This window comes from Felis catus, chromosome D1 (assembly GCF_018350175.1).
Source record: "Felis catus isolate Fca126 chromosome D1, F.catus_Fca126_mat1.0, whole genome shotgun sequence".
In the NCBI taxonomy this organism is placed as follows: domain Eukaryota; kingdom Metazoa; phylum Chordata; class Mammalia; order Carnivora; family Felidae; genus Felis; species Felis catus.
In genome coordinates this window covers 48,550,141-48,578,100 of record NC_058377.1, presented here as the reverse complement: position 1 = coordinate 48,578,100, position 27,960 = coordinate 48,550,141, and the positions used below count along the sequence as shown (strand labels likewise).

At 37.0% G+C, this 27,960-nt stretch overlaps 1 protein-coding gene across 27 annotated transcripts in view; it reads right to left on the bottom strand.

Annotated features, from left to right (window-relative positions):
• The window catches only part of DLG2 (discs large MAGUK scaffold protein 2), a 2,054,427-nt gene that overhangs the window by 624,467 nt on the left and 1,402,000 nt on the right, over positions 1-27,960 (bottom strand). For all 27 annotated transcript variants that reach the window (XM_023239374.2, XM_045039809.1, XM_045039811.1 and 24 more), the window contains one exon: positions 24,423-24,473. In XM_023239374.2, coding sequence (XP_023095142.1) covers positions 24,423-24,473 — 51 coding nt within the window. The remainder of the gene's footprint in view (positions 1-24,422; positions 24,474-27,960) is intronic.

Genomic DNA, 27,960 nt, shown 5'->3' with positions numbered 1-27,960 from the left:
TGATGGGAGTGAGCCTGCCATCCTGACTCAGAGCAGTCATGGCAGCTAGATGGGCATATGGTAGGACATGGAGTTTAGAGTTGCTTTTCCTGAGAAGGTAAACTCTGTGCTCCAAAGTTCATTTTTCCTACAATTATTTGTGGTCTTTTCACATTCTGCTACAGAAACACTGAGGGGGTAATCCCAACCTTAAGTGTAAGGATTAAAGGGAATAAGAGCTATACTTTGTGACCATAGAGTCTTAAATATGAGTTTTATGCATTCTTTCTGTACTGTTCCCCAAAAGAAATTTCTTCAATTGAGTAACCAGTGAATTATGTCTCAAAAATAAGCACATTCCCAGAAACATCTTTCTCCATCCCAAAGCTTAGAACTTTCATAAAAAAATTAACATACAGAATACAGAACTTAGTACTATATTAAATATTTAACAACTCTCACAAGTACTAACAAAAAGTACTAATATAACATTTAGTACTATACTAAGTACTTCATAATTTCACAAAAGTTCTAGCTTAAAAAGCTATTACCCAGCTCTATTAATTACCAAAAAAATTTTCTGGAAATAGCACAGAATGAGTACATTCCATGATACACAAAACAGCAGGACTAGACTGACATATCACAATCTCAAGGAAGGGGAGTATGAATCCAAAACTCTCTTCTAAACAAAAGTTAAATTTTTAAAAATATTTCAAAATGAGTCAACCTATGACAGTCTTAAAAATATCATTGCAACATTTTTGTTCTACATAGGAAGACAAGTTAAATACTCACTAATCCCCTAGGAAACAAGAGAAAAATCACACGTTCACGAACACCTACAATAGGCAAAGATTTATTTTAGGCATTGCCAAGGATAAAAAGAAATACAGGGCATAGTTGTTATACAGGGCAATCTCTACTCTGTAATAGCTTATCAGATATGTATAAGTAAAAATGTCATTACATATATTTACTAGAATGATCACTCTTAAGCAACTACTAGGGTAAAACAACCATGCACCATAGCTTCTTTAGTATTCCATTTGTGTCCAGCTTGTGACGTAAATGGCTATAACAGCAGAAAAAAACACTCTCTTTGGAAATGGACAAAACCCCCAAAGCTAGAGTATAAAATACATGAAATTTGTAAACTTAGAATGGGCCCAACTGATTCTTCTCTTCAATTTGCTTTTAGGGAAGTGTCTCTGATTTCAAGTGGAACTATATGTTCTGAGAAGTAAAATCACACAGAGAAGAGAAAAGCTAAGGGGAGGGCCATCATTCAGAAGACAAACATATCAGAAAATACTGGGTCAAGATGGTGCAATCCTGATGTTGAAATCAGAAAACGCTGCATATACATGTACTTTGTAAATAGGCAGGATGTGTTGTAGTACAACACATGTCCCCGATTATGGTAGCCTGAACCTGGGGATGTCTTCTTTGACTTAGGCTGGAAAGATATCATGGAGAAGATAAGTGGCAAAGCTTAGTTTGAAAGAGGAAAAGGATGAAGTTCCCATAGAGAAAGAAGGAAGCAATGGGGGGAGCATGGGGGTATTGAGGAATGGAGGAACAGTTGCCTAACACAGAGAAGCAGGAAAGACAGAGGCGAGTGAAGAGGGAAATAACCCAGCTTATATTACTGAAACCTAGATAAAGTTCCAAACTTTATGATAAATATGCCTTAGTATTCCCCAAAGTAGATCTGAGCCCTTTAAGTAGATTTGTGTGTGTACGTGTGTATGTATGTGTGTGTGTGTGTGTGTGTGTGTGTGTACATACAATAGATACTCATGCACACACACATACATAGATAAATGGGGTCTAGTTTTTCACATGGTTACTCTAAGCACTGAGGTTTTGACTCTCTTCTTTTGGGTTCCATAAAATTTCCTTCATTCAGCTATCTCAATGTTAAAATCAGAAAAACCCTGCATACACATGTATTTGTAAATGGGCAAGCATATATGTGGTGGTATTTATGTATTATTTGCCACGTGTCTACTCTCACAAGTACTGAGGCACTAGTATTATAATAATGAATAATATTTGGACGTAACCCAGCAGGTGTGAGGTAGAGGAGTCATGCACGCAGATGGAAAGGTGAGTTAGGCATGATCATACTGGGCCATCTAGGCAAAGGTAAGGAGAAGGATTAGGGTTGAGAGACACATTATCAAGAAACAAAAAGAAGAAAAAAAAGATAATTGTTCTGACATATACCAGTATTACTTCTTTAATTGATATTTCATGTAGAGTTTCCAATTCTTTCTGCATTCTAGATGCTGGTGTATATCAAAACAGGTCATGAACTGCTTCTGTCTTGGCTGTAACCCCTGGTCAAGGCTGTTAGTTAAATGGCTGGAGGTGATTATCAAAGAGCTTAGCATAAGCACAGACTCTGCTAAGTGTTGGGATTTCACACTGAATTACTCATGTAGGCAGAGAAGATTCACCAAGGTGTTATCAGGATATCTGATGTTTAGTGGTTTTGAGCTTGTACTTGCGGAATTCTGCCATGTGAAGGGGCGGTGATGGAGACGTTCTTAGAAAAGAACACAGGAAGCAAGATAAAATTACTTGACTCCCTCCTGTATGCTTCTTCCTCTCCCAGTTGGCAATGATTCCTGAACACACACATTGCTTATAAGAGCGAGCACCAAAATAGTGGTACATTAGAAAGATAGAATTTTCATCTCTCCCTACTTATAAAAAGTTTTCTTTTAATATGCCCCTTAATTTACCGAGAACCTGTCATGTATAAGGCACTGTGCTGTATGCCAAATAGTCACTGGTGAACAAAACGAAGATGCTATCTGCTTTCACATAGTCTAATATGTAATGGTAGAGGCAGATGTTAAAAAGAGAAATAAGTAAGTACAAATAAATTCACATCTATTATGGGACAAACTAATAACAGGGGCTGGATAATTTAGATTTGAAGGTCAGAGACAACACCTTGAAGGAAGCAATAGTTAAATCATGACCTGAAGGACATCTGGCAGTTGCTAGGCAAAAAATGAGTGAAACAGCATTTCAGCTGATGAATTAGCATTTTTTAAATCTTGGATTTTTTAGGCTTGAAAGTATCTGTGAGTCTTAAATAGGAAGTGGGGAAAATAAATCAAAATTATCAGGAGGAAACAACCAGAATTATCTTTAAAGGAAAGCTATATTTAAAAAGTTAGGTCAGAAGATTATTGCCCTTGACCAAAGGTTATTGCAAATATATTGAAAAGCTGTAAAAATAAATAAATAAAATTTAAACAGTTTAGCTAAGGTTGACATGCTGTCATACAGACAACCAAGAAAGAAGTTTGAAGGAATATTTTTACCTCAAATGTTTCTCCTGTGAAGTAGTGATAATATGAAGTCATGAGAAGCATTTATATATCTCTATATAGAGATATATATAAAATGTAAATACAAGAGAAATTCAAAAGTCAACTATCTTCAAAGGAACAGAATGAGCATTCCAATGCAAATAAGGGAGGAAATATTCAATTTTCTATTCTTGATGTTTTCAGTTCTGGAGGCATCACTGATGCCACATGATTTCTTAGGGTAGGGACAAAGAAATTGGTGAAAGTATCATCACTGAATAGCCTATTTTGGCTACTGCAGATCATACCTGCTGAATATTTTAAGCACTTTTAATTTCAAGCATTCTCTTTTACATTGTAGTTGGGTCCAAAACACATGAAAAATACTGTGTTGCAAAATGCATACAGATAAACTGGAGGTGTTACTTTCTTATTTAAAAAGTACCTCACATTTTATTCATTTTATTCATCATGTTAGGTTTTGAATGCTCAAAAGAGCATATGACTTATCAGTTTATATCATAATAAGAAATTTTCTCTCAGAGGAAGAAACAATACAGGTTGTATTTTTTTTCCTAATAGTTTATTGTGTTGCTTTGGGTAAATCCTTACACCTCTGTGACACTCCATTTTCCTCACCTATCAAAATCAATTATAGGGCTGAATTAGCTGTAAACCTTCTCCGGCTCCAATATTTTCTTATTCTATGATATAAATTCCCTATTTTGATAGAAACCTATTTTTCCTTTCTTCCATCATGTATTTCTTACTAAGTACCTACACTCTGCTAGATACTTGGAATTCAGCAATGAATAAAACTGCCCTCACAGATTAGCTCAGCAGAGGGATGAGGGATGGGATGAGGACTGACCAGGAAAGAGGGATTCATGATATAGTGTGATATGTACCTGGGTGTTATAATAGCATCTAGAGTTCCTAGAGTTCCTGCTCTAATCAAGGAAGTAGATAGAATCTTCCTGAGGAGGAAGAGATTCCTTTAGCAATTATAGCTTTACAACAACTACACAGTACACTTCCTTGAACTTTTCTCTTAGTTCCATAGAAAAGAGGCAGCTTTAATATGGGTTGAGATGTCCTAGGAAGTTTAGCTTGGGGAGTGGTGGGGTCTCCAACCCCAAGTATACCAGGTCTTATTTCAGGCCTTGACAATGCTCAGCAGCACATTCATATTCAAAGATTAGCTTCTTATCTTCTAAATACCCACCAGGACACACCCACAATGCCTTTTGCCTCTTACAGTCATAGTCAACAGTGAAATAGGTCTGATTCCCAGCAACAAATATTTGAAGGTAGCATCTGTTAGATAGAAATAGAGCTTTATCACATATAGTCTTATCCAAAACAACCTTTCCTGTTAGGTGTGTGTGTGTGTGTGTGTGTTTGTGTGTGTGTGTGTGATAGAGGCAGAGAGGAGAGAGACAGAGGTAGAGAGAGAAAGAACACAATGTGAGACAGTGACTCTTTTTAAGTCTGTTCCACTGATATATTTGTGGAATGCCCTTGATTCTTCTATAAGAGCAGTATCTGCTAACTCCATACTTACACTTTTCCAAAGGTGTCTGAAGTCCAACCAAGTAGGGAGGAAGGGGTTACCACACCACTCACCCATGTTAGTCAAGGGATGAAGGCAATGACCATTTTGAACAGAAATTGCTATCTTAGGGGGAAACATGAAATAACTTTCATGAGTTTTGGTAACTAAGGTCAATACAAATCTGTTCTATCTTCTCCACAGAAATTCCTACCATCTAATATACTCTTCCTTTTACTTGTTTAGTTTATTTGAGCTCTCCTCCAGTAGAATATAAGCTCTCCAAGAGTAGAGATTATTTGTTTAGTACTGCTATATGCCCTGAAGCTAAAACAGAACATAACATGTAGTAGGCAATCAAAAAATATTTAATGACTGGCTGAATGAATGAATGCTGCTAAACCAACATCAACATCTTGAGTCTACCTGATAAACTCAACATCTTGAGTGTATCTCTAGGTAGATTCTGGTAGGATGGAAAATTTGCATTTATGAATGGCTACGTAATTGTGGCAGAGGAGGCAACTAGGACACATTACTTGTTTTCTTCTTAATCAAATACAGTAAAACCTTGGATTGTGAGTAACTTGTTCTGTGAGTGTTCTGCAAGAGGCACAAACATTTCTAATAAATTTTAACTTGATAAATGAGCGATGTCTTGCTATATGAGTAAGATGTGATACTGAAAGTCACATGATCCCAACTAAACCAATGGTTCTTGAATTTTGCGTTGATATAGGAGTGCTTTGGATTACAAGTGTGTTTCCAGAATGAATTATGCTTGCAAACCAAGGTTTTATTTTGTATGTACTCTTTTTTCAGCAGCTACCAAGTGAAGTCAACTCCTAAGTTCTGGAAAAGGGCCCATTAGTGTTCTTGACACAGGGATTTCAAATGGCTGATAGAGGAGATAGTTATGGGGTGTGTCAGAGAAGGCTCCTAGAAGGAGAGAATGCCTAAGCTTACACAGGGAGTTTGAGTAAGCATTAATTAGGCAAAGGGGGTAGAGCAGGGAGAAGTATACTCACAGAAAAGAGGTGAGAAAAAGAATCCTATGAATTTGAGGAATTCTAAGTCATATCATGTGGGTGGAGTCCAGATACAAGAAGGGAATAGTAAGGGATAAGCTGGAGGCTTAAGGGAGAGGTAGAACATAAAAGATCTTAGGTGTTGAGCCAAGAAGTTTGGATTTTACCTAAAAGCCAATGAGGAGTAAAGACTATCATAGTCTTGATTGATCTTGAGGAAGACCACAGTGGCCATGGTGTGAGTAACGTGCTGAAAGGGACTTAAGCCTGGGGCATGAAGACTAGTTAGGGGGCTGCTATAATCCTGGTGAGAAGTGATGGTGACCTGTAGAACAGAGTGTGTCTGGGGGAAAAACAGGTGGATTTGAGGGGGATTAGAGATGTGGAATTGATTCAGTGACTGGTTAGGTGTGAACAGTTAGGGCTATTCTCTGATTAAGCAGATGGTGATGTTAAGGTGAGAATATCAGAGGAGGCAGAATGCTCTAGAGATATACAGTTGCATTACTTCCCTCTCCCCCTGGCTTTTCACATATGGTTTATACACTGGGTAAGTTACCGAACTATCTAGCCTCAGAGTCTCCATCTGAATAAGGGTTTTAATAACATCCACATTATAAGTTTATAGCAAGAAACAGGACTGGACAGATGTAATCAAAATAGCCAGGACTGAATTCTAGTCCCACTGTTTAATGGAAATATGATTTTATTTTATTTTTTAAAGTTTATTTATCTTGAGAGAGAGAGAGAGGGAGAGAGAGAGAGAGAGAGAGAAAGAGAGAGAGAGACTGACTGACTGTATGGGAGGGGCAGAGAGAGTGGAGACAGAGAGAGAATCTCAAGCAGGCTCCATACTCTCAGTGCAGAGCCCAATGTGGTGCTCGAACTCATGAACTGTGAGATCATGATCTGAGCCAAAATCAAGAGTCGGATGCTTAACTGGCTGAGCCACCCAGGTGCCCCAGAAATATGATTTTAAATCTAAGTTACTTAAGTACTAGAGTCTTCAGTTTTCCTATCTCCCAAATGAGGATAACTAAAGCTAAATGGTTGTTTGTTGTAGAGCTTAAATAAAACAATGGAGGCCTCAGCAGCACATCTCAAGTATTCAGGAACTATTGTTACTATTATCATGGCATTTGTGTTTAAAGGAAGTGGAATATTATAAACTCTTCTGTTCATTTAGTGGAACTTTTTCTAAGAAGCAAAGGAAGTGGTATGCAGTCTTAGAAAGGACAATGAACAACATTTTCACAGTGAGCTCATGAAGCAAAGAGAACTAGAAAACAATTGGCTATAACTGAGATTTTCAGCAATGTATATTAAGAAACATTGGGTCGGGATCTTCTCAGTTGGCTAAAAGTTAATTTGTGTTTGCAGTCAAGGCCAGGTCTCTGGAGAGTTCTACGTGCAAGGGAAGTGGGTACTAACACTTGTTTAAACTTAGTGTGTTTCCATTCAGGCCCAATAAAACAGTAGATTTCAAATTTCTGGGAGCTAAAAGTTCTAAAGCATGTATTACATTCATACAAAGCAGGAGGTGGAAATGTTTCACTGCATTCTTCTTTTGGAAATTCTACTAAGGATTCTGGTCTGTCCAAGGGAACCTCATGCCAATGGCAGAACTGAAGGAGGACAGCAGAAATAAAAACACTACAAAATATTCCATGGGCTCCTTCTAACCAGACTGTGGTCCCAGGCCATGCAAGGCGGGGACTGTGATGAGAATCACAGATTTTCCAGTATGGAGTATGTTTTTGGCTACAACTGTGAGTCCGTGGCAATTTACCAGACAGCAGGAAATTCTGTGGTGGTTTGGGGCCTGGCAATTCATTGGTAGCTTATAAAAGCTCAGAAGGTTCAATTTTCTCCTGAGGTTTTGAAACTATGCAGCTTTGACATGCTTCATATGAAACTGCCTAACTATGGTTATTTAATCTCCTACTGTAGACTTTTTAAGAACTCACAACCATTGTAACTATTAAAAAAATAGCCCCACATATTCACAGTGAAGCTGAGTTTTCTGTGAATGAGGTTACAGCAGTGTTGGAGGACATAACTTTTGAGGTGACGTGACCATACTGTGTGTGTTTGCGTGTGTGTGTGTGTGTTTAAAATACTGTCTCCACATCTTGTATTCCTTATTACAATAGACATTTTATAGCTCAAGCAAGTTTGGGAAGCACCAATTTGTTCTCAAGGTTATTGTCAACAGATGTTTTATTATTTTGATCATATACGACAAGTCAGTTAAAAGACCTGCTGTATGTGGGGCACCCAACATAAAATAATCTGAAAGAATGAAAGAATGTTTCCACCATATGGTTTAGTCTGCATGTGGCTATAAATTGTGCATTATGGATGTGAACTGCGTTAATATTCAATTTCCTTTCTCAGGATTCTAAGAATGATACACAGCCTTCTAAGACTAATTCATTAATTCAATAACCCTGAGATTTAAAAGGTAACTGATTTCACAGTCAGTGCTGCCTTCATTTAATGTCATTACTCTTCCTTCCCCACTGAGCACAAATGCAGACTCTACGCTTAAGTTAAGAAATATCCTTTGGGAACCAGAGGCTAAGAATTCTTCTATCAGCTGTTCAAATGCCAAGCTTTCCAAAGAGAAAATCCCCTCGCTATGTGAAACACCACAGTCAGCCCTGACAGTGCGTGGAAAGAAAGACCCTGAAACTATAGCGCAAGTGGTTCTTTGTGGAATTTTAGATTTGAACAGTTTCAGTTCAGATTTTTACTCCACATGCAACCTTGGGCATGTCAATTTATCACCCAGTGTCTCAGTTTGAAAGATAGTATGATAATTACTTCAGAGAGTTGGAGCAAGGAGGATTATAAAATGTAATGCAATTAATAAATGTAATCACAAAGTTCAGATGTCCTTAATATTTTCCCTTATATTTGAAAAAAAAATCCTCTTCTTATTCAGAAGAACAGACAGTTCGGAGTGATGCATAGGTTGTCCAGAGAGAGCAGAATACTGCATTTCAACTGCATTGTCAAGTGTTGGCAAAGGATTTGGTCAGTTCACCTAAGAACATCCTTGTAGGCTTAGCCAAATATGACAGACCACTCTGAAAAGCATGTATCATAGTTTCTGTCAAAACATCCCAGGCTCAAGACCACCTGTCCCTAAAGTAACATGCTTTAAGAGAAGGTGGTTAAATAACACTGACATGAGTTTAATTTTGAAGCAATAATAACAAGCCCTCACAAAATATTTAGTTGCCTGTATATATTTTATCACTGAATGCAGACACAGAAAAACATACCACAGACTAAGAAAAAGTCGCCAATGCAAAAGCCCAGGCTTTCCTTTTACCATAGCAAAATGAATAGGAGAGCATCTTCCTTTTCCTTTTTTTTTTTTTTTTTTTCCAGGTTTATGTCACGGAACAAGAAGATGACAAGCCCGAATGACACTGTATGATAGTAGATCTCCCTGAAATAATGACTTATTCAGCAAGTCTGTCTTTCCTACTAGCCACTCAGCTCTGAGAGAAGAGGCTATCTCATTCACTGCCTATTGACAATATCTAATACACCCGTCACAGAAGAGGCGATCAATTCATGATTGTGGAGTGAACAAAACATGGACTCAGGCACCATGGTGGGAAGTCGATGCATATCTGCTGAATGAGAGAATATTTTAGCAAGAAAGGTAATACTCATTAGGAGCACTGCCAAAGGAAGGGCACCATATGAGGAATAATTAAAGGAATAGGGTAGTAGTAGTAATTCTTCAGGAGAAAAGTTTTAAGGGAGAAAGTGAACTCTGATTTCTTTTTGTAATAATTCAAGGCCTGTCACATGAGGAGCTAGACCAGTAATAATAATGACTAACTCTTGTATAGGACTCATTGGGGACAGGCACTGTTTCAAGCACTTTATTTTATTATGAACTCATTTAGTCCTCATAATAACCTTATGAGGCAGGTATTATTATCACCCCTAGTTTTGAGATGAGCATAGTGAGGGGCAGACAGATTAAGTGACTCGCTCACATTCACAAAGTTCCTAAGTGTTAAAGCCACAATTTACCCTCAGGCTAAATAGCCATAAAATCCACACTTGAAATACTTTGCTCTACTGGTAGCAATAGTGTAGTAGAAATTGCTAGAAGATCATTCAAATCAATGTAGGAAATGTTTCCATAATCTTCAAAATTTAGAAGGTGAAAGCCTTCCTGCCTTGGAGGTAAAACATAAAAACTTGGTATGTAGAAATGCTTCTCAAGAGCCTAAACTTTTATGCTTGTTGCTTTAAGAAAGCCAACTTTAGGGGTGCCTTGGTGGCTTAGTGGATTAAACATCTGACTCTTGATGACTCTTGATTTTGGCTCATGACATGATGTCATGGTTCGAGACATCAAGCCCCATTTGGGCTCTGCACTGACTGTGGAGCCTGCTTGGGATCCTCTCGCTCCGGCTCTCTACCCCTCCCGTGCTCATTCTCCCTCCCTTCCTCTCTCTCTCTCTCTCTCTCTCTCTCTCTCTCTCTCTCTCTCAGGATAAATAAATACACATGAAAAAAATAAATGTTTAAAAGAATAAAAGCGGGGCACCAGGTCATGATCTCGCAGTTCATGGGTTTGAGCCCCGCATCAGGCTCTGTGCTGACAGCTCAGAGCCTGGAGCCTGCTTCAGATTCTGTCTGTCTCTCTCTCTCTCTCTGCCCCTCCCCTGCTCATGCTCTGTCAAAAATAAATAAATGTCAAAAAAATTTTTTTAATATAAAAAAACAAAAGCAAGTTTAAATGATTTGGGGTGACTTAAAATCTAATTTGGTATGAGAAAAAGTTTTATTTTGATTTCAGCTTAGTTTGAGAAATCAATGACTACATTGTAATATTTTCAGTTTGTTCTACCTGAAGAAGAGGGTGATCATTTGGATTTGATATTAAAACAAACCCAAAAACAAAACAGTAAGATATGGAAGAAAAGGAGTGGGGCTGGAAGTTAAAGATGTGAAGTTTAGATTGGGCTTTGCTTTGCAGTGAGTGACTTTAAGGAACCTATGAAAACACTCTCTGAGCCTTTGTTTCCTCATTTGCAAATGAGGAGTGTCATGTTTTCTTTTTCTATTTCACAGAGAAGTATGAAGGATGAAATGAAATATCTGAAAAATATTCTGAAAATAACAGTGATATTAAGATATGATAAAATATATTCATTATATCATACCATATGCATTAAACACATTATAATATATACATTATATCACATGACGAAGCAAGAATACTACATGTATAGTAGAGCTAACAACCTCATCAATTTTAGCTTCAGAAAATATGGGTATATTTTCATGAGGAAGATTTCAAAAACACAAGTGGAGCACTGGTTGAACTGGATTTCCTTTTTTTGAATTAGAAGAAGGCTAAATATGCAAGACGTGATGTCATTTTTGTTGCTGTTTTTCCCCAGAATTGAGTTGCATTACCGAGCTTTGAGCAGTTTAAGCAGATGCAGGGAGTGGGTGGAGGGATGAGCCTGGTTTATTTCTCAAATATTAAGATATAATCCTAAAGAAAAATAAATACATCTCTATTCACTGACTTTGTTTTCTGTTTTGTCTTTGTCTTTCTCTTGAAGCTGCTTTCAGAGCTAACCTGAGATCTTTTGCCTTTTGGCTAAATGTTTCCTTTTGATAAATGTATAAGCCTTAAAGGCAGTCTGAATATATTACTGCTGGTCAGAGAATATGTGTTTTACTCCAGAAAACCTTCCATATTTTTCATGTTATGTGGTAGCACCACATATCACGGCAGAAATATCAACCAGCTCTGCCAAATGCTAGCTTTGTGACCATGGACAAATGTCTTAACTTCTTTGAACTACAATCTGCTTATTACAAAATGGAAGCTCTAAAACTTACGTAATGACCTAATTGTTAGGATATGACATAACCACCACATAGAGACTAGCACGTAAGGTTCAAACTTTAATAAATGATAGAAATTGATATATTTTTTTGTAGCAGCTATTGCTACAAGCACCAGAAAGAGCATTGAGCATTGGCCTCAGCTTACAAAGAGGATGCTATTTATCTACCTACAGACAAACATAAACACATAAATACATGAAAGAAATATATGTAATGTATATTATAAAGTATATAATGTAAAATATAAAATATATATAAAAATCTGTACACATACAAGGTTTTTGTGTGTGTGTGTGTATATATATATATATATATATATATATATATATATATACACATACATACATGTACCTATATATACAAAAATCTTGTATGTGTACAGATTTTTATATATATTTGTATATATATATATATATACACAGACATAAAAACCATGTATGTGTACATGTATATATACACAAAAAAACCATGTATGTATATATATATACACACACACAAAAAAGGATACATATCCTTATCCTCTATCTCTTGTCAGAAGACTAAATAATTCTTCTAATGATTCAACTAGTGGTCTAGTAGTTCTTTCTAGTGATTCAAAACAGCCAGATTCCAAATAAAGAGGATTAAACCAAGAAACATTACAGCATTTGAGGGCCTTGAAATTTACAAAGAAGGCAGACACAATATGAGCACAGGTGATAATGAGAAAGCCCTGAGGTGATAAAAAGGTTGGGTAGGCTAACTATAACTGAGAGAATCTGACAAAGCTTTTCAGAGGAGGTAATACATGAACTGGGTTTTTAGGAAGAGCTTGTCAAGCAAAAACGGTAAGGGAGTGAAGAACAAGTTTAGGATCAGTAAAGCCTGATTGGTGATCCTGAATTAAATGCAAGGCGACATTCTTCTCAATGACTAAATGTGCATTGTTCAATTTATGCAGAGTCTATACAGCCTGAACATTTTAAGCTTAAAAACTAGGTAATACACTGCAGAGGTTCTGATGCCTATGAATATTTTTATAACATATGCATCCCTTTTCTCCAAGGGATAGATCATTTGAAAGTTTAAAAATGTATCAAGCTCACTAAGTAGATAAAATATATACTTTTAAACCCACTGGTTATAATCATTTCTCAAATTTTTCAACTACCAGTTTTTCTCCTGTGCATCTCTGTTTTGAGATATTACTAGTGTTTTTGTTTCTTCTCCCTGTATTTTTCCTTTTGCTTTCTCTCCATTAAAACAAGTTTCATTGTAGGGTGAGGTAAAGAGATGGAGGGTTGAAATCAGAAGGGGTGCCTCAAAGGTGGTTTGACTCAAGATGTTGCCAATACTGATACTTACCCATTTATCAACTCTGCCATCTAAAATCCTCTTTCAATCTGAAGCTGGAATCTTCTCATAGCCATAAATGGCTCCATGCTACTATCTGAGCTACAGACTTCCTCACTTCATGCCCATAGAATAGGGTGGGTTTCTGTCTCAGAATCCTAAGAATCATGGAATTCACTTCGCACTGGATCATCAAGCTGCATATCACCCAATGGAGGCCAGGGCAGTAGGATGTGCTAACACACTTACATCAGTAAGAATCCACCCCTGGAGTTAAGATTCACCTTAGCTTCCATCAAACCACATGCACTGTGTGGCAGAGGTAGATATCTGAACTAAAACCTGGACATTTAGCAAAATGGAAAAGGTAAAGAGAATGAAATGGACAGCAACAAATGTCCAACCAACATTGGAAAGGTATAGCAGAAAAGGGTAATGAATGTTGTAGCAGTTACTTGTGCAGAAAACTGACTAATGTAGTTAAAGGTTGTCTTGTCACTGTATAAGGACATAGAACTGGGGTAATTCTGGAGATGGCTGAAGTGGCTGGGAAGAGAAGCACTAATAATGACTGAGGTTATTGTTGCTGCTAGCCTAACAGTTGACCTACTGATACTTTATTTGTTGCTGCCCTAGCTACATCAGTTAGGGTTTGTTCAGTTGTGAGTACCATAAGACCTAGTTTTTTTTTTACCATTTCTTAAGATCTGTTATTTAGTGACCCACGTGTGATTTCTGGTAGCCTGTATTGCTCCTTTGCTTTCCAGTACCTCCACCATACTCCTGAACAGTTGGGGCACCCCAAGAGAGAGCTTTCCTTGCAAAATTTTCTTAACCACCCATATCTTGTTGATACAAGTCTTGGAGATGGATCTACTCTGGTTAGAAAACTAAACTTGGGAATAATAGAGTTTTGTCATTTCTGTGTAAGTCTTTCCATTGTGGATTCAGTGTAAAACATGTTAGGTTTAAAAGTACCATTACACTAGCATTAAATGTGCTTATAATAATCAGGGGCCATGTCAAAGAAAGATTGGGGGGGTAATAATAGCATAACAAGTGGTTCACAGAAGAAAATACATTGGCCACTTTAGACAATGTGAGGGCACCAAGGCCAGACTAATGAACTAGAAGGGAGCACTTGTTAATATTTTGGTCACAGAAGGTTTGTGAGGTGAAAGAAGGGAGATAACTCATCTGGGAGTTTATAAAGAAAAATGGAGACGGTTGGAGTCAGCAGCTGAATTTCAGCTAAATGTAGTTTGTGCCGATTCATCTAAATCAGTCCTTTGAGGTATGTTTACCAGGAGCTCCTCAATCCCAAGACTTTGGTGCTTACATTTAAAGAAAAGTTAGATTAATGACCGCTCAAATGTCTGTAAACTATATTTCTAGCAGTTTTTTTTCTGACATCTGAGTCCAGTAGTTGATACTGCAAACCACTTTCCACATGTACTGAAGCTTACTCATTCCCAAATCAGAAAAGTTTCTAGACAGTAGAAACCTAAATTCATAGACCTGTCACTAGCCATTCTTTTTACCTGCCACTTTTTTTATTGCTTTTTTATTTCTTGTAGTTGGAACACAGTAATGGGTTACTTTAAAGGAGATGGTATGTGCAAGCTTTGGAGTATTAAGGTTTACTGCAACCTGCCAGCACTATTTGAGTAGAGAGCTTTGCTTTATGACTCTACCTTAGTGGTGAGAGATGGGACTAGAATTTAGAAAAGGTAAAGAATGAAAGCAAGGCAATATTTATTTTGAGAATGGGCTATGGCCAGAGGAGCCTAGGCCATGACCTATGACCTACTCAATAACTTGAGCACAGTGATAGCTGAACTATAAGTGAAGACTCAGTTAGCCATTGGATAGGGAATGGAGTCTGTCTTTAGGACCCACCTAAATTGGAGGCTACCAGTTTATTTGTTCTCTCTCTCCTTCCTTCCTTCCTTCCTTCCTTCCTTCCTTCCTTCCTTCCTTCCTTCCTTCCTTCCTTCCTTCCTTCTCCCTCTATTGTCCCCTCTCCCTCTTCCTCTCTCTCTTACCCTCTTTCTCTCTCTCCCTTTCTTCTATCTCTAGCTTTCTCTCAGGAATCCTCCTTTTCTCAGATAAGCCTACTCTACATGGCAGGAAGTCCAGAGGGCAACTGGCCACTCTCCTGCCTCTTATCTCCCAGCTTTAGTCCACAGTTGTACTGCAGCACACCCCTCCATACTCCACACTTTAGTGTGAAAAATCCTGAGGAGCACATTTATTGGCTCAGTTTGGTTCAGGTGTCAACCCCTCAACTGTGCATGAAATTACTCAGAATGTTTTCAAAATAAAGATGTCCCATGTTCTACCTTCCCAAGGTTCTTACTCATTTAGCCTAGGGTAGGGCTCAGGTACCAGTATTGGTTTTTTACTGGCTCACCGGGTAATTCCAATTCATAGCTCTAGACCAATCAACTGTGTGGTTGTCCCCAGACAACTGGCAGTTGTGCCCAGAACAACATGGTTAGAATGAGGAAAGGAGCCGTTTCCCTAAAGGAAGATGTTCCTTCTGTCAGCTCTTTTGGATGCAACAATAGTTGCCCACTTTATCACATGTAGAGATTGGAAGTAGGGGATTATGGGAATGCAAGATTTTGTGGAGGTATCAAAACATCTGTAGCAAATATCATAATCTGAAGATATTGAAAACAAAAGAATACACTGTAACTGCTTGTCTAGCCTGGACTAAATTCTTGTTAGTTAACAAAGAACTGAGCTACAAACAGTACTGTGTTATTCTACAGGAAGCTATGGCTGCAAACTTAAAGGCAGGCTCCATTTATGTGCTTGATGTGCTTGAAGAATACATGGATAATTGGATATATGTACATTTGGGGGATCACTTAAGAAGCTTATCATTTACCATAAATGCAGTCACACACATACAGGGGAAAGAGGAAGCATGCGTTTGTCATTTGACCTAGCCTCAGAATCATAGCCTGAACTTACATGAACAGTGACATCTTAGAAAAAAAAAATGGGGGCATCTGGGTGGCTCACTTGGTTAAGCATCCAAATTTGGCTCAGGTCATGATCTCACAGTTCATGAATTCAAGCCCTGCATTCGGGCTTTCTACTGTTAGCACAGAGCCCACTTCAGATCCTCTGTCTCCCTTTCCCTCTGCCTCTCTCTCTCTCTCTCAAAAATAAACAAACAATTTAGAAAAAAAAAATGAAGCCTACATAAGTGTGTATGTGTGCATGTCACATTTTATAATAGCAAATAATATTGAACACCTATGATGTTCCATTAACTCTTTTATGTATTATACATATATTATTTCTATTTTTCACCACATGCTATATGATAGATATTAGTATCTTACTCATTAGGGAGAAAACTGAGGCTTTAATAGGTTAAGTAACTTGCTTAAGGTCACATAGAAAGTGGCTGATCCTGGATTCAAAGTAAGGTCTGAGTAGAAAGACTGTGTTCCTTTCCAGTGCTTATATAAACCTACTCTGTTCCATAAATCTTGTGATATTTTCCACCAAGCCAATAAAGATCTGATCAAAATTCATACATATTAAGTAAATATTTTTGTTTATAACTAAATACACATTTATGTTTAAATGGTTTCTATGCACATACTATTTGTATACACTGTGCCTTATATTTCAAACACACTTAAAATATACACTGATAATTGAATATATAAAATTTGTAATTCATTTAAGAAATGTACCTATTATTAAAAATTATTTAACTAGACTAGAATAAGACTGTGCTACAGATGACTATATATATACAGATGACAAATATCATTGGGACTCTGGCTTTTTATTCCTGTTATGTTAAATTGGAGAAAGTTGCAGAGACACAGAAAAAAATCAGGAATTTAAAAACCCACAGCTTCCATGTTATTTGAAGTAATTAGATCCTTAATTCTATTTGAATTTGGTATTCTTCATCTTCATTAAAATTCAAAAATTTGAGAGAAGTTTATTTGGCCTAAGTGGTTCAGACATCCAATGATTTCCAATTCATTTGATACCTGGATGAATCTAGAGGGTCCATCAGTTGTTGTCCATTAGACAACTCTTAATGGGTTTTACCCAGCAGTTCACAAATACTGTTTTCAGAATCCCCATGTTATCCACCTTATACCCAAATTCTATAGGAATTTGGAGGGTACAATAAATCAGTCACTTTACTCTGCCCTACAAATTGCTGTACATTTAGGAAGATAGCTCAGATCTTTTGATTTCTTTTTAATTGCAAAAGAATATCCCTGACTCATCAGATGGAACATTCAAATAATATCCCCTGATCATACATCCTGCGGCTGTCAGGACAGTACTCCAAATGATATTGTTATTATTTTTGTTTTTGTTTTTGGAGGCTGGGGGCATGGGTCAGAGGAGATGGCAGATAGTCATATAGTCACTTCAATATCTCTGCTAAATTGTAGTCATGCATGATGGTTAGGGTTATAAAGCCATGATGAATCTATTATCCATGCCGGGTAAACTAGCCTCTCTTGATATAAGTCATACTGGGGGTACATAACCTATTAACTTCATGCATGAATAATGGATAAATCACTTAGAGGCATAGACTTTATACTCAGCTACTTTTATAGCTGAGTATACTGTCGTAAGAGCCCATGGTGTCAGAAAGATATGAAATATCACAGGTGGCCAATGCTGAGAAACCCAGATTGTACTACTGAAAGGAATTTGTTGGATTATAATCTAGGTATCCTTGATTTTTCTGCTCTTTCTGGCATTTCCCATATTAAAAAGCATTAGAATATGTTCTTTTAACATCCTTAACATATTTTTAAAAAATTTTAAATGTTTATTTATCTTTGGGAGAGAGAGAGAGAACACAGGCGGGGAAGGGGCAGAGAGAGAGGGAGACACAGAATCTGAAGAAGGCTCCAGGGTTCGAGCTGTCAGCACAGAGCCCAACATGGGCTCAGACTCAAGGACCACGAGATCATGACCTGAGTTGAAGTTGGATGCTTAATTGACTGAACCACCCAGGTGCTTCTTCACATATTTTGAATATGTTAATCACCATATTCATCACCATTGGCAGAATTTAGCCGTTATATTATATGTCTTAAATGGCACTATCTCCTGAATTATCTCCTGCATCCTATGAAATGTACACCCAACAACACAGCCAAAGTAATCTTTTTAAAACACAAATATGATTTTGTTACTTCTCTGTTTAAAATTATTCAAACGTTCTCCAGTGCCTTTGGGATAAAATTTAAAGCCCTCTGTATATTATCTAAAGTATCTATGTTCTCAGCCTCTCCCACACTCCAGCCTGGTCTCTCCCTCTAAGCCATACCTCAAGGTGAGTGCCTTGAGGACTCAACTGGACTACTGGACTGGACTACTTGCAGTGCCTTGAGGATGTTATTTTTCCAGGGGTCCTTGAACATTTGCATCTGCTGTTCCCTGTCTGAGAGACCTTCTTCTTCCATTCCCTTTTCCATGGCTTGCTTCTTCTCCTCTTTCCTAAGTAAGCTCAGGTATAAAGCCTCAAGGAAGTACTCCATTCTGGGCCAGGTATCCACAGCACTCTGCTATTCTTCATGGTTTTTGGCTATTTACTTCTTTGTGTTTTCTATCAGGCTGTAAAATTCTATGAAACAAGGACAATGCCCAGGACTGTGCTTGACAAATAAATGAACATTAGACATTTGTGGAATTCACTATGTGTGGCAAGTGGCCAATGCACTGAACAATGATGCTGTAGAGGAAGAGGAGTCATCAACTTGTCCCGAAATTGTTCAGTAACTTCCCTTTTACTTTTTAAATCATCATGCTAATATAAAGAACACTATAATGAAATTCCTCCTATCAAGGAATTCATAGGTCAGTGGAAAAGACATATTTTATTCATCATTTAGTGTGAGAAGTTCTCTACTTGTATTAATTTATAATAAGGGGACCTTGCCCAAGAGGGAAAGTCAAGAAATGCTTCTTGGAGGAAATGACACTTGAACTTAATTTTGAGGGCAATCTAACTCAGTGGCAATGAGTTTAGGTTCTGGTATCTGTTGGGCATAGGTCTGAATCCTACCTCCATCCCTTACTAACATTGTGACTTTTAACAAGTTATTTAATTTCGGAGCGTTGGTGTCCCAATATGTAAAATGGAGTTGGCAATATCCACTTCATAGAGATGTATGTATCCACTTCATAGAGGTGTCACATAAATGTGACTAGTTTGTTACTAAATTAAATGTTAGATTTAAATGAAGAAAAAGTGGAAGCTGTAAGTTCTTATAGCAAGATCCATAACTTCTTAATCATTCGATGTCTGATATTTAACAAAGTAACTGGAAAAAAAACTGATATGAGAGAAATTCTTATTAATGAGACTTGTTAGATCACTGAGACTAGTAGGCTATGTTTTTATTAAGCTTCCTTCCTGATCCTAATAAATAACATTTATGAGAACTACCATATTAGCACAAAGGAAATGCTAAGAATAGCATCTATACATGCTGTCCTAAACCTTTATATTAACTCATTTAATCATCACAAAGACCCTAGGAGAAAATTATAAACACTTTAGTTTCATTTTCAGGTATGAATATTAAAGCCCAGAAAGGTTAAGTATTCAGCTCAAAGTAACTCAACCAGTAAGTGATAGAGCCAAGATTCAAATGCAGGCCATGTGTCTTTACTTCACTGCATTTGCAGTGCTAGAGCATTGGCGTAATCCATTCATACATCAAATATTCAGAGTACATACTATATTCCAGACAGTGTTCTAGGCAAATTGGATACAGAAATGACTATGTATTTGCATACAGCATATATTTAGGAAGGGGGATAGATATTAACAAAGTGAGCAATAAAGTAATAACATAAATCTCAGATTGGTAAGTGCAATTAAAAAAGTAATAAAGCGGGCATGTGGGTGGCTCAGTTGGTTAAGCATCCAACTCTTGATTTCATCTCAGGTCATGATCTTACAGTTAGAACCTCACGTCTGACTCTGCACTTCATAGCGCCAAGCCTGCTTGGAATTCTCTCTCTCTCTCTCTCTCTCTCTCTTTGCCCCTACCCCACTTGCACATGTGCTCTCTCTCTCTCTCTCTCTCTCTCTCTCTCTCTCTCTCACACACACACACACACACACACACACACACACACACACACAATAAATAAATAAACATTTAAAAAAGTAATAAAGCTATGAAAATGGGAAAAAAAGTGTAAGGGGGATGCTGGTACTAACTTAAATGGGGTTTGCAAGGAAGACTTTTCTGAGACATTTGAGCACATATTTAAATGGTGAAAAACGCAAGTCATGTAAAGATCCAAGGGGAGGTTATTTCAAGAAGACAGAATAACATATTTAAAGACCTTGAGGTAGGAAAAGCCTGACTTTGGGGAGGAATGACAAGAAAGTACATATGGCTACAGTGAAATGTTACAGGAGTTGGTGGTGAGGGCATAATGTCAGAGAGAGAAGCAGGGGTCAGAGTGTATAAGGTTTTGCAGGTGATGATAATGAGTGGAATTTTAAGAATAAAAGTGGTATATCTGGCTTATTTTTTTGAAAAAGATTACTCTGGCTGCTTTGAGGAGGAGTGGGCAAAAGTGGAAACTACTGAAGTGGTCGAGGCATGGGATGATATTAGTTTGGACTTGAATTCAGCAGCGTCAATGGTAAAATTTGATTGATTTTGAAATATATTTTTATGGTAGCACTGGTAGGACTTGCTCTGGATGCCAAGGGAAAAAGAGCAATTAAGCAAGACTCCTAGAGGATTGGGGGGGGGGGGCTGAATAATAAGGAAAATGATAGAACCAATTAGCTAAGATGAGGAATATTAGTTTAGAAGTCGTTTTTGCCCCAAGGGTAGGGAGTGCAGGGAAATCATGAATTCTGTTAGGAATATACTAAATTTAGAAGACCTTCTTGATATTCAGCAGAGATGCCAACTGGACAGTTAGCTGTTTACATTTGGAATGCAGGAGAGAGGTCATGACTCAGATTCGGGAATCATCAGTTGACAATTGGTATTTAAAGCCATGCATGTGGATGAGATCACTAGGGAATGAGGAGAGATTAAGAAGAGGCCTGTCCATTGGGTTTCTGGAATGCTCCAATATTTAAAGGAGGAGCTAACAAGGAGACTAAGGGTACCAATGAGATGGTGAATAAGTAGGAGAAATGTTTTATTCTGCAAGGCAAGAAATTATCATCTTGAGGGAAGGAGGCAGTGACAGCTGCATCAGATGCTACTGAGAACTCAGGACAGAGAACTGCTGCTTGCATTTAACAAGATGGAACCTGTCAAGACTTTGATAAAGATGGTTTTAGGGCCACTGAGGGGATGAAAACATGAACTAGTTTAAAATAGGAAAATGAAATAATGAATTGGAGTTATTGAAAACAGACAACTTTCCTCTATTTTTGGTAAAGAAAAATAAAATCATGAAACAATAGAAGGAGAACATTGGGGAAAGTGACATTTTGTTTTGTTTTGCTTTTTCTTTTAGGACTCCATTGCTAGAGGACTCTTCTCTTTTAATGAGAGAGATTACATCATGTCTGTATTATGTATATCCAGGAAAACATGAGAGAGCATCGGATATTGCAGGAGAGAGAGAGGAGAAAACTATAGAAGCAAAGTCCTTCAATGGACAAGAGGTTATGGAGTGCAGGTCACAAGCGAAGGGCTGGCCTAGTAAAGGAGCAGGGGACATTCTCCCATTGTAACAGGGAGAGCACACTAACAGACCTGGTGGTAGGAAAGTAAGGTGGTCTTCTTTGATTGCTTGGATTTTCTCAAGGACACAGGGAGAGAGGTCAACAGCTGAGACTGAGTATGAGGGAGAGGTGTTTGAGATTTGAGGAGACCAAGTAAGTTGTGAACCTATTGTCCCAGAGAATGAGAAAGTGATTTTTCTAAAAGCGTATAGGAATTATTAGGATGCTTTGAAGGTTCACTTGAAATCAATAGCTGTATGTTTCAAGTGAGATGAAGGAGTGCTTCTGTGGACCCATTCTTTGCCCAGGTGCTGAGAATGGAGGACTGAGGCTTTGCTGGGTGAACACAGAAAGGGAGAGAGGAGATGAAATGTTAAAAGTGTGTGACAGGAAGACTTGGAGTATGATAGGTGGGGTAGGGGTGGGCATACAAAAGATGAAAACTGGAGAAAACTGGAGAGGAAAGGTAAAATCTATGATTCAAGGTCCCAATGGAGTTGGAAGAAGTTCTGAGGTGGGGGTATTGGAATAGATGATAAGAATGGAGAGGAGGTGGTGTTCAACGAAGACAGTGCTTGACAGAGCTTTTTGGGAGGGAGTGCTGTTAATGGCAGTGACAAGGTTCAGAGTGACTGAGATGAGATGACACACTAGGTCATGAAGCAAGGAAGTGTCAAAATGTGGACTAGAACACACAGCTGTCTGACTCCCACTGAATGTTCTACCTCACACCAAAGTTAGCTTTGATTTTCTAACCTATAAAACCAGGGTAACAAAATGATGTCATATTTAGTGTCGGGGTGTGGGGAGAGAGAAGGGTTGATTCTGTGAGTGAGAGATCTTTGCAAACAGGGTCCTGCATTTAAGAAGGGCCACATGGCATTTAATGTTGGGCTCTTACTATCTTTTTTGATTCTTAATAATTTTTAAACAAGGGCTCCACATTTACATTTTACACTGTGCTTTGCAAATTATATAGCCAGTCCTAGGGAGAAGATTAGTGATTTAGTAGGAGAAATGTGTTCTTTTTTTTCATTTGGGTTAATTTTCCTTAAGCCTCATTTTTCTTCATTTAGCATGTCATTAAAATTTAACCAAAGTTCATAATGGAAGTTTTAAAGAACACATCTGTCAAACACTTAACTTTTAATGTAAATTTCCTTTTGAAACCACTCATGCTCAATAAAAATTAGGTTAAGAATGAAAAATTCCCTGACTCAGGAAAGTGCATAATCAGTAAACTTAAAAGAAGATATAAATTTAAGTGCAGGTCTAGAGTCTGAATTGATACTTGAATGATAAAGCTTAGAAAAATACTTATATTTTTATTTTTTATTATAAGCGAATTATATGTTTATTGTGGAATGTGTAGGAAAAAATATAAACAAGAGGAAGAAACTAAAAATTATCCAAAATCCTTAATAAGAGTTAACATTTTGGCACATATCCTTCCAGGCTTTATGTATATTCTTATGAACACAAATTATTCATGTTCGTGCTTATAGGATTATACTTTAAACACCATTATGAAATGTAATTTTTTTAATTTAATAAGATAACCTAGTTAGGCTTTCCATTCTTGTAGTTAAATAGTCTTAAAAAATACTATTATAATGTAATTTAATATAATTTTCTATTATTTGGACATATAATAATGTATTACTAAACACTTGTCTTTTTCAATCTGCAATGTTATAAACAATACCAATATGAATATTCTTTGTGTCTTTCTGCATTCTTATAATTTCTCAGTCAAAAAGGGTGCTCATTTTAAAGCTTTTGATCCATTTGTCCAAATAGCTTTTTTTAATGGTTGTAACAATTTCCAGGCCCACTCCGTGACAATGAGTATTAACCTTCCTTTAAAATTTTGCCAGTTGGACAGACAAAAATCGTTTAGCATCATTGTTTTCTTTGTTTATTAATAAGTTTGAACAAGTTTCATATGTTATTGGTCTTTTCTTTTTTGATGAATGTCCTATTAATGCTTTTGGTCATTTTTTTTCTAGGTGGTTTTAGGCCTTCTTACTGTTTTGTTAACTATCTTTATATATTAGGGTTGTTACACAGGATTTTGCTTATTTGTCAAATCCTGCCAAGGACCTAATAACAAACTTGCAGAGGTCTGAAGGATTGCTGCATTTTTTTCCATGGGGGAGGTGGTTTTAAAATGCACTGCTTGTTTTTTTAAACTAAAAAATTCATGGTAATGGTAGTTATGAGATAGCATTACTAATGTATAAATGAAAATTTTTGTAATGTATCTAAAAATGTATAGCAAAACATTAATAATGGAAACAATAGGAAAAAGTGCTATACTAGCTCACTGAATATTTCTGTCATTCTCATTAATTTCTCCATATCTTGGCAATGCCATTTACATATGGAACATTCTGGTGATGTGGTCTGTCCCTGTGCCCTCCACTGCAAGCATTTCATTAATATTTTTGTTTTGAGTCCTGTTGGAAACTTCCAAGGTAAAATACACAATTGTGTGATTTCACAAAACAATCCATTAGGATGCAGGATGTTGAATGCAAGACTGAGGTTTTCAATTATTGGATTTTTCTTACCCTTTCCAATGTAATTTCTTCAAACTCATATTCAATTTCTGTCCCATTGACCTGTAAATAAGAAAAAAAGAAAGAATGTTAAATACATGTTGAGGGGGAGATGGCTGCATTTTTATAATGTTTGGGGTTAAGTTTCATACTGGCTAAGAATAAACCACACTTTCTTAATGTCTGTGATTTTATGTTTTCATCCAAATAAAATATAGTCTAAGCTATTATAAAATATATGAGCGAAACTACAAAAATAATCAAAGCTTATTGCATTCCTTAGAATTTGTGATATTTACGGCAAAGGGAACAATACAAAATAGGCATTGTGAGGTTACAAAGAATAAACAACCTAGGGGCAATGTTACAGTTACAAGAAAATAATTCCCTAATACCTTTTAAAATTTCCATGAATGAACACTAAAATACGACCTTAAAAAGCCAGTGGAGAAGGCAGTATAACCATATATCATATTTTGCCAAAGAAAAGCATTAAGAATAACCATATCAGATAAGAAATACTTTTTTTTTTTTTTTTTTTTTACTGGCTCAAGCTCAGGTAATTCATCCCCATTATCCTCATTATATTTATTAGGAAGCCCTGGACCATGTAATTATGCCCATATACCTTAGTAGCAGCAAGAAAAGAATGAAGTAGGAAATGTGTGAAATTCCTAGTGAGAAAGTTTAACAACATCTAAACTCTTACATTGACATGAATTTACAAAGAAAAATACTTAAACATAGCAATGTATAATATATGCCTTATGCATCAACAGGTGTGTATAAACAATAGAGGAAGAGTTGCTTTAAAATAATCTAACAGATATTCAATTGCCATTGTTATCACAGAATCCTTTTCAGCCAGGCAAAAACCTCTGCATGAGAAAATTCTCAGCTGGCTGTGTCTTTTTTCTTACATGCGTCTCGGCAGCATCATTAGTATTTAGGGATTGTCTAGAAAGACTAATTTTTAACTACCATGATTTTAAACCATCATTTTGGCAGGGTTTTAACCAGTTGACTTTCCTTCCTTTGAGTTTAACATAGTTCTTGCAGACTGAGAGCTCTATAAAGATAAGGACCAGAAGCACTATTGGTTAACAGAGCCTGGAAAGAAAGAATTGATGAAGGGGGAAAACAAACAAACAAACAAAAAGGAGTGACAGAATGACCGACTGAACTAAGTATTAATTTATTTAATCTTATTTGTAAACACAGATATTTGTGGATTCTTTTCCATAAGGAATTTGGATGCAGTGTCATCAACTGAAGGTGTGGTTATAATCAGCAACTATAAAGAACGACAATAGACTTTACTTATGTGTGTCCACCAGCCACTAAGAGCATGTTGTTGATTTTCTAATTACATGAGCTAATTGGTGAATCACATTTTACTGTGTTACTACATTATCAAACAGCCTTAAACCAAATTTGATTTTCTGGGCTTCAGCAAGTTAATGACTCATTGAAGAGGACTTGATGATGCTAGAAAGCTTTCGCAGCTTTATGGAGGTTTTTGTTCTTCATGTGCAAAAGTATAAAATAAAACTACAGCTCTCTATATGTGTGTGTTTCCGTATTAATTCTTTTTTTGTTTGTTTTTATAACTTTCTTTAGTTGATGGAAGACAGAAAGGAAGGATGAATTAATGTGATATGTTTTAATTCTCTCAGTATGGCTCTGTGAAGCTTTTCTTTGCTTCAGTGACTTCTCTAGAGTGAAGCCCTTCACATTATCAAAGTGCTGCAAAGTGAGGAGAAAAAAAAAACTTCAAAGAAAGGAAAACAAGTCTCTGATAATACAGTGTAAAGGCTCAGGCTGAAAGAAATTCTGTTAGGAAGTACTTAAAAGACAAAAATCCTTTAGTGGCATAACAGTGCCTAATCATTCATAGTCTACCAGAATATTTGCCTAACAATTCTGTGATCATGTATGCTGATTTTAGTTCCAACATTCACTATAGATACCTATCCTAATTGCTATTCAAAAGATCCCTGGTCAGCTAGATGAACTTTTGGAGGCTTAAAGACTCTATGGGTCTTCAGTTTTCAACCCAAGAAAGTAATGTAATTTGCTTAATTCACTAGTATCCATAATGTCTTCATAAGAAGAGATGATGCCATCTAGATTGGGATGTCAACTTGCTTTTAAAAGAATACCATATGATTTCACTCATATGTGAAATCTAAAAATCAAAACAAATGAACAAACAAAAAGAAGAATGAAAGCTATAAGTACAGACAATAGACTGATGGCTGCCAGAGAGAAAGGGAGGGGAAAGGATGGGCCAAGTGCATGAAGGGAAGTGGGAGATACAAGCTTCCAGTTATGAAATGAATAAATTATGGGGATAAAAGGTACAGCACAGAGAATACAGTCAAAGGTATTATAATAGCACTGTATGGTGACAAATGGTAGCTACACCTGTGGCGAGCATAGCATAACAGAGAGTTGTTGAATTATTATGCTGTACACCTGAAACGAATGTAACACTGTGTTTCAACTATTTTCAAAAAAAAAGCAAAGAAACATCTTATGACTCTAACAGGATTTGGTAAAATTATAAAGGAATGAAAGGTTTTTGGAAGAGCTGAGGCTGTATTTCCACCATGAATGGAGAACATTTAAGACATGCTATCATAAGAGCCAGTGTGGGGAGTTCAGGAAAGCCATTAAGAGGTGTCTATTTTCTCATCACTAGAAGAGTGTGATCTATGTTCTGCTTCAAGACCCCTGAGACAAGAAATCCCACAATTTCACTTGACAAAGACCTTGGGGTAAAGGATAGAAGGCACAACTAAGTATACTTCCATTTTAATCAAAGGTACGTAAGAGTGGGTTGTGACATTTGTGAAAATTTAGCAACTTTTCAAATGCGTGCACCAATACAGTATTTTTAAACATTTTTTTCCACATTTATTTAGAGGAGTGGTTGCTTGCTAAAGAGACAAGAAGTATAAACAGTAATTTCTCCCATCCATAATTTTATGTATTCCCAGGAAAAAACAAAACAAATGAACAAAAAACTATGCTGTGAATGGGCTTCCATTATCCTCTGGAGGAGCTTAAAGACAATTTATTGTTGGAACTTGCGTTGGTGGTCTGCCTCTCTGCCCAGTCAGTTTACCAATATATGTCTTTCAATTCATAAAACTCTCTTCCTGGAAAGAATTCTGTTACATGCATTTTTTTGTTGTTGCTATTCTTGACCGGTAATACTTCCTGTGATATTTAAGCACCCAGGTTATGTTTTATGTACCTGATAGTTCAGGGCCTGGACAGCTACATAGATTGGGTTCTGGCACTGACCATCACTTAAAGTCTCCTCTCACCTTGAAGACTAGGAAAGGGAGAGGATTGGCACTTTTGTAGATATAGAGGCAATTTCGCTATTTTGAAAAATCTGTTTTGTTTTTTTTCAGATATTTCATTTTCCTGAACCTAATGGTTCTGTGGTGACAGCTGGTAGGTTTCTATGGGGGCTAGAAAATCAAATTGATGCCACACATTGTCCTGACTGATCCGGGCATGTAGCCTTCTTGGCATC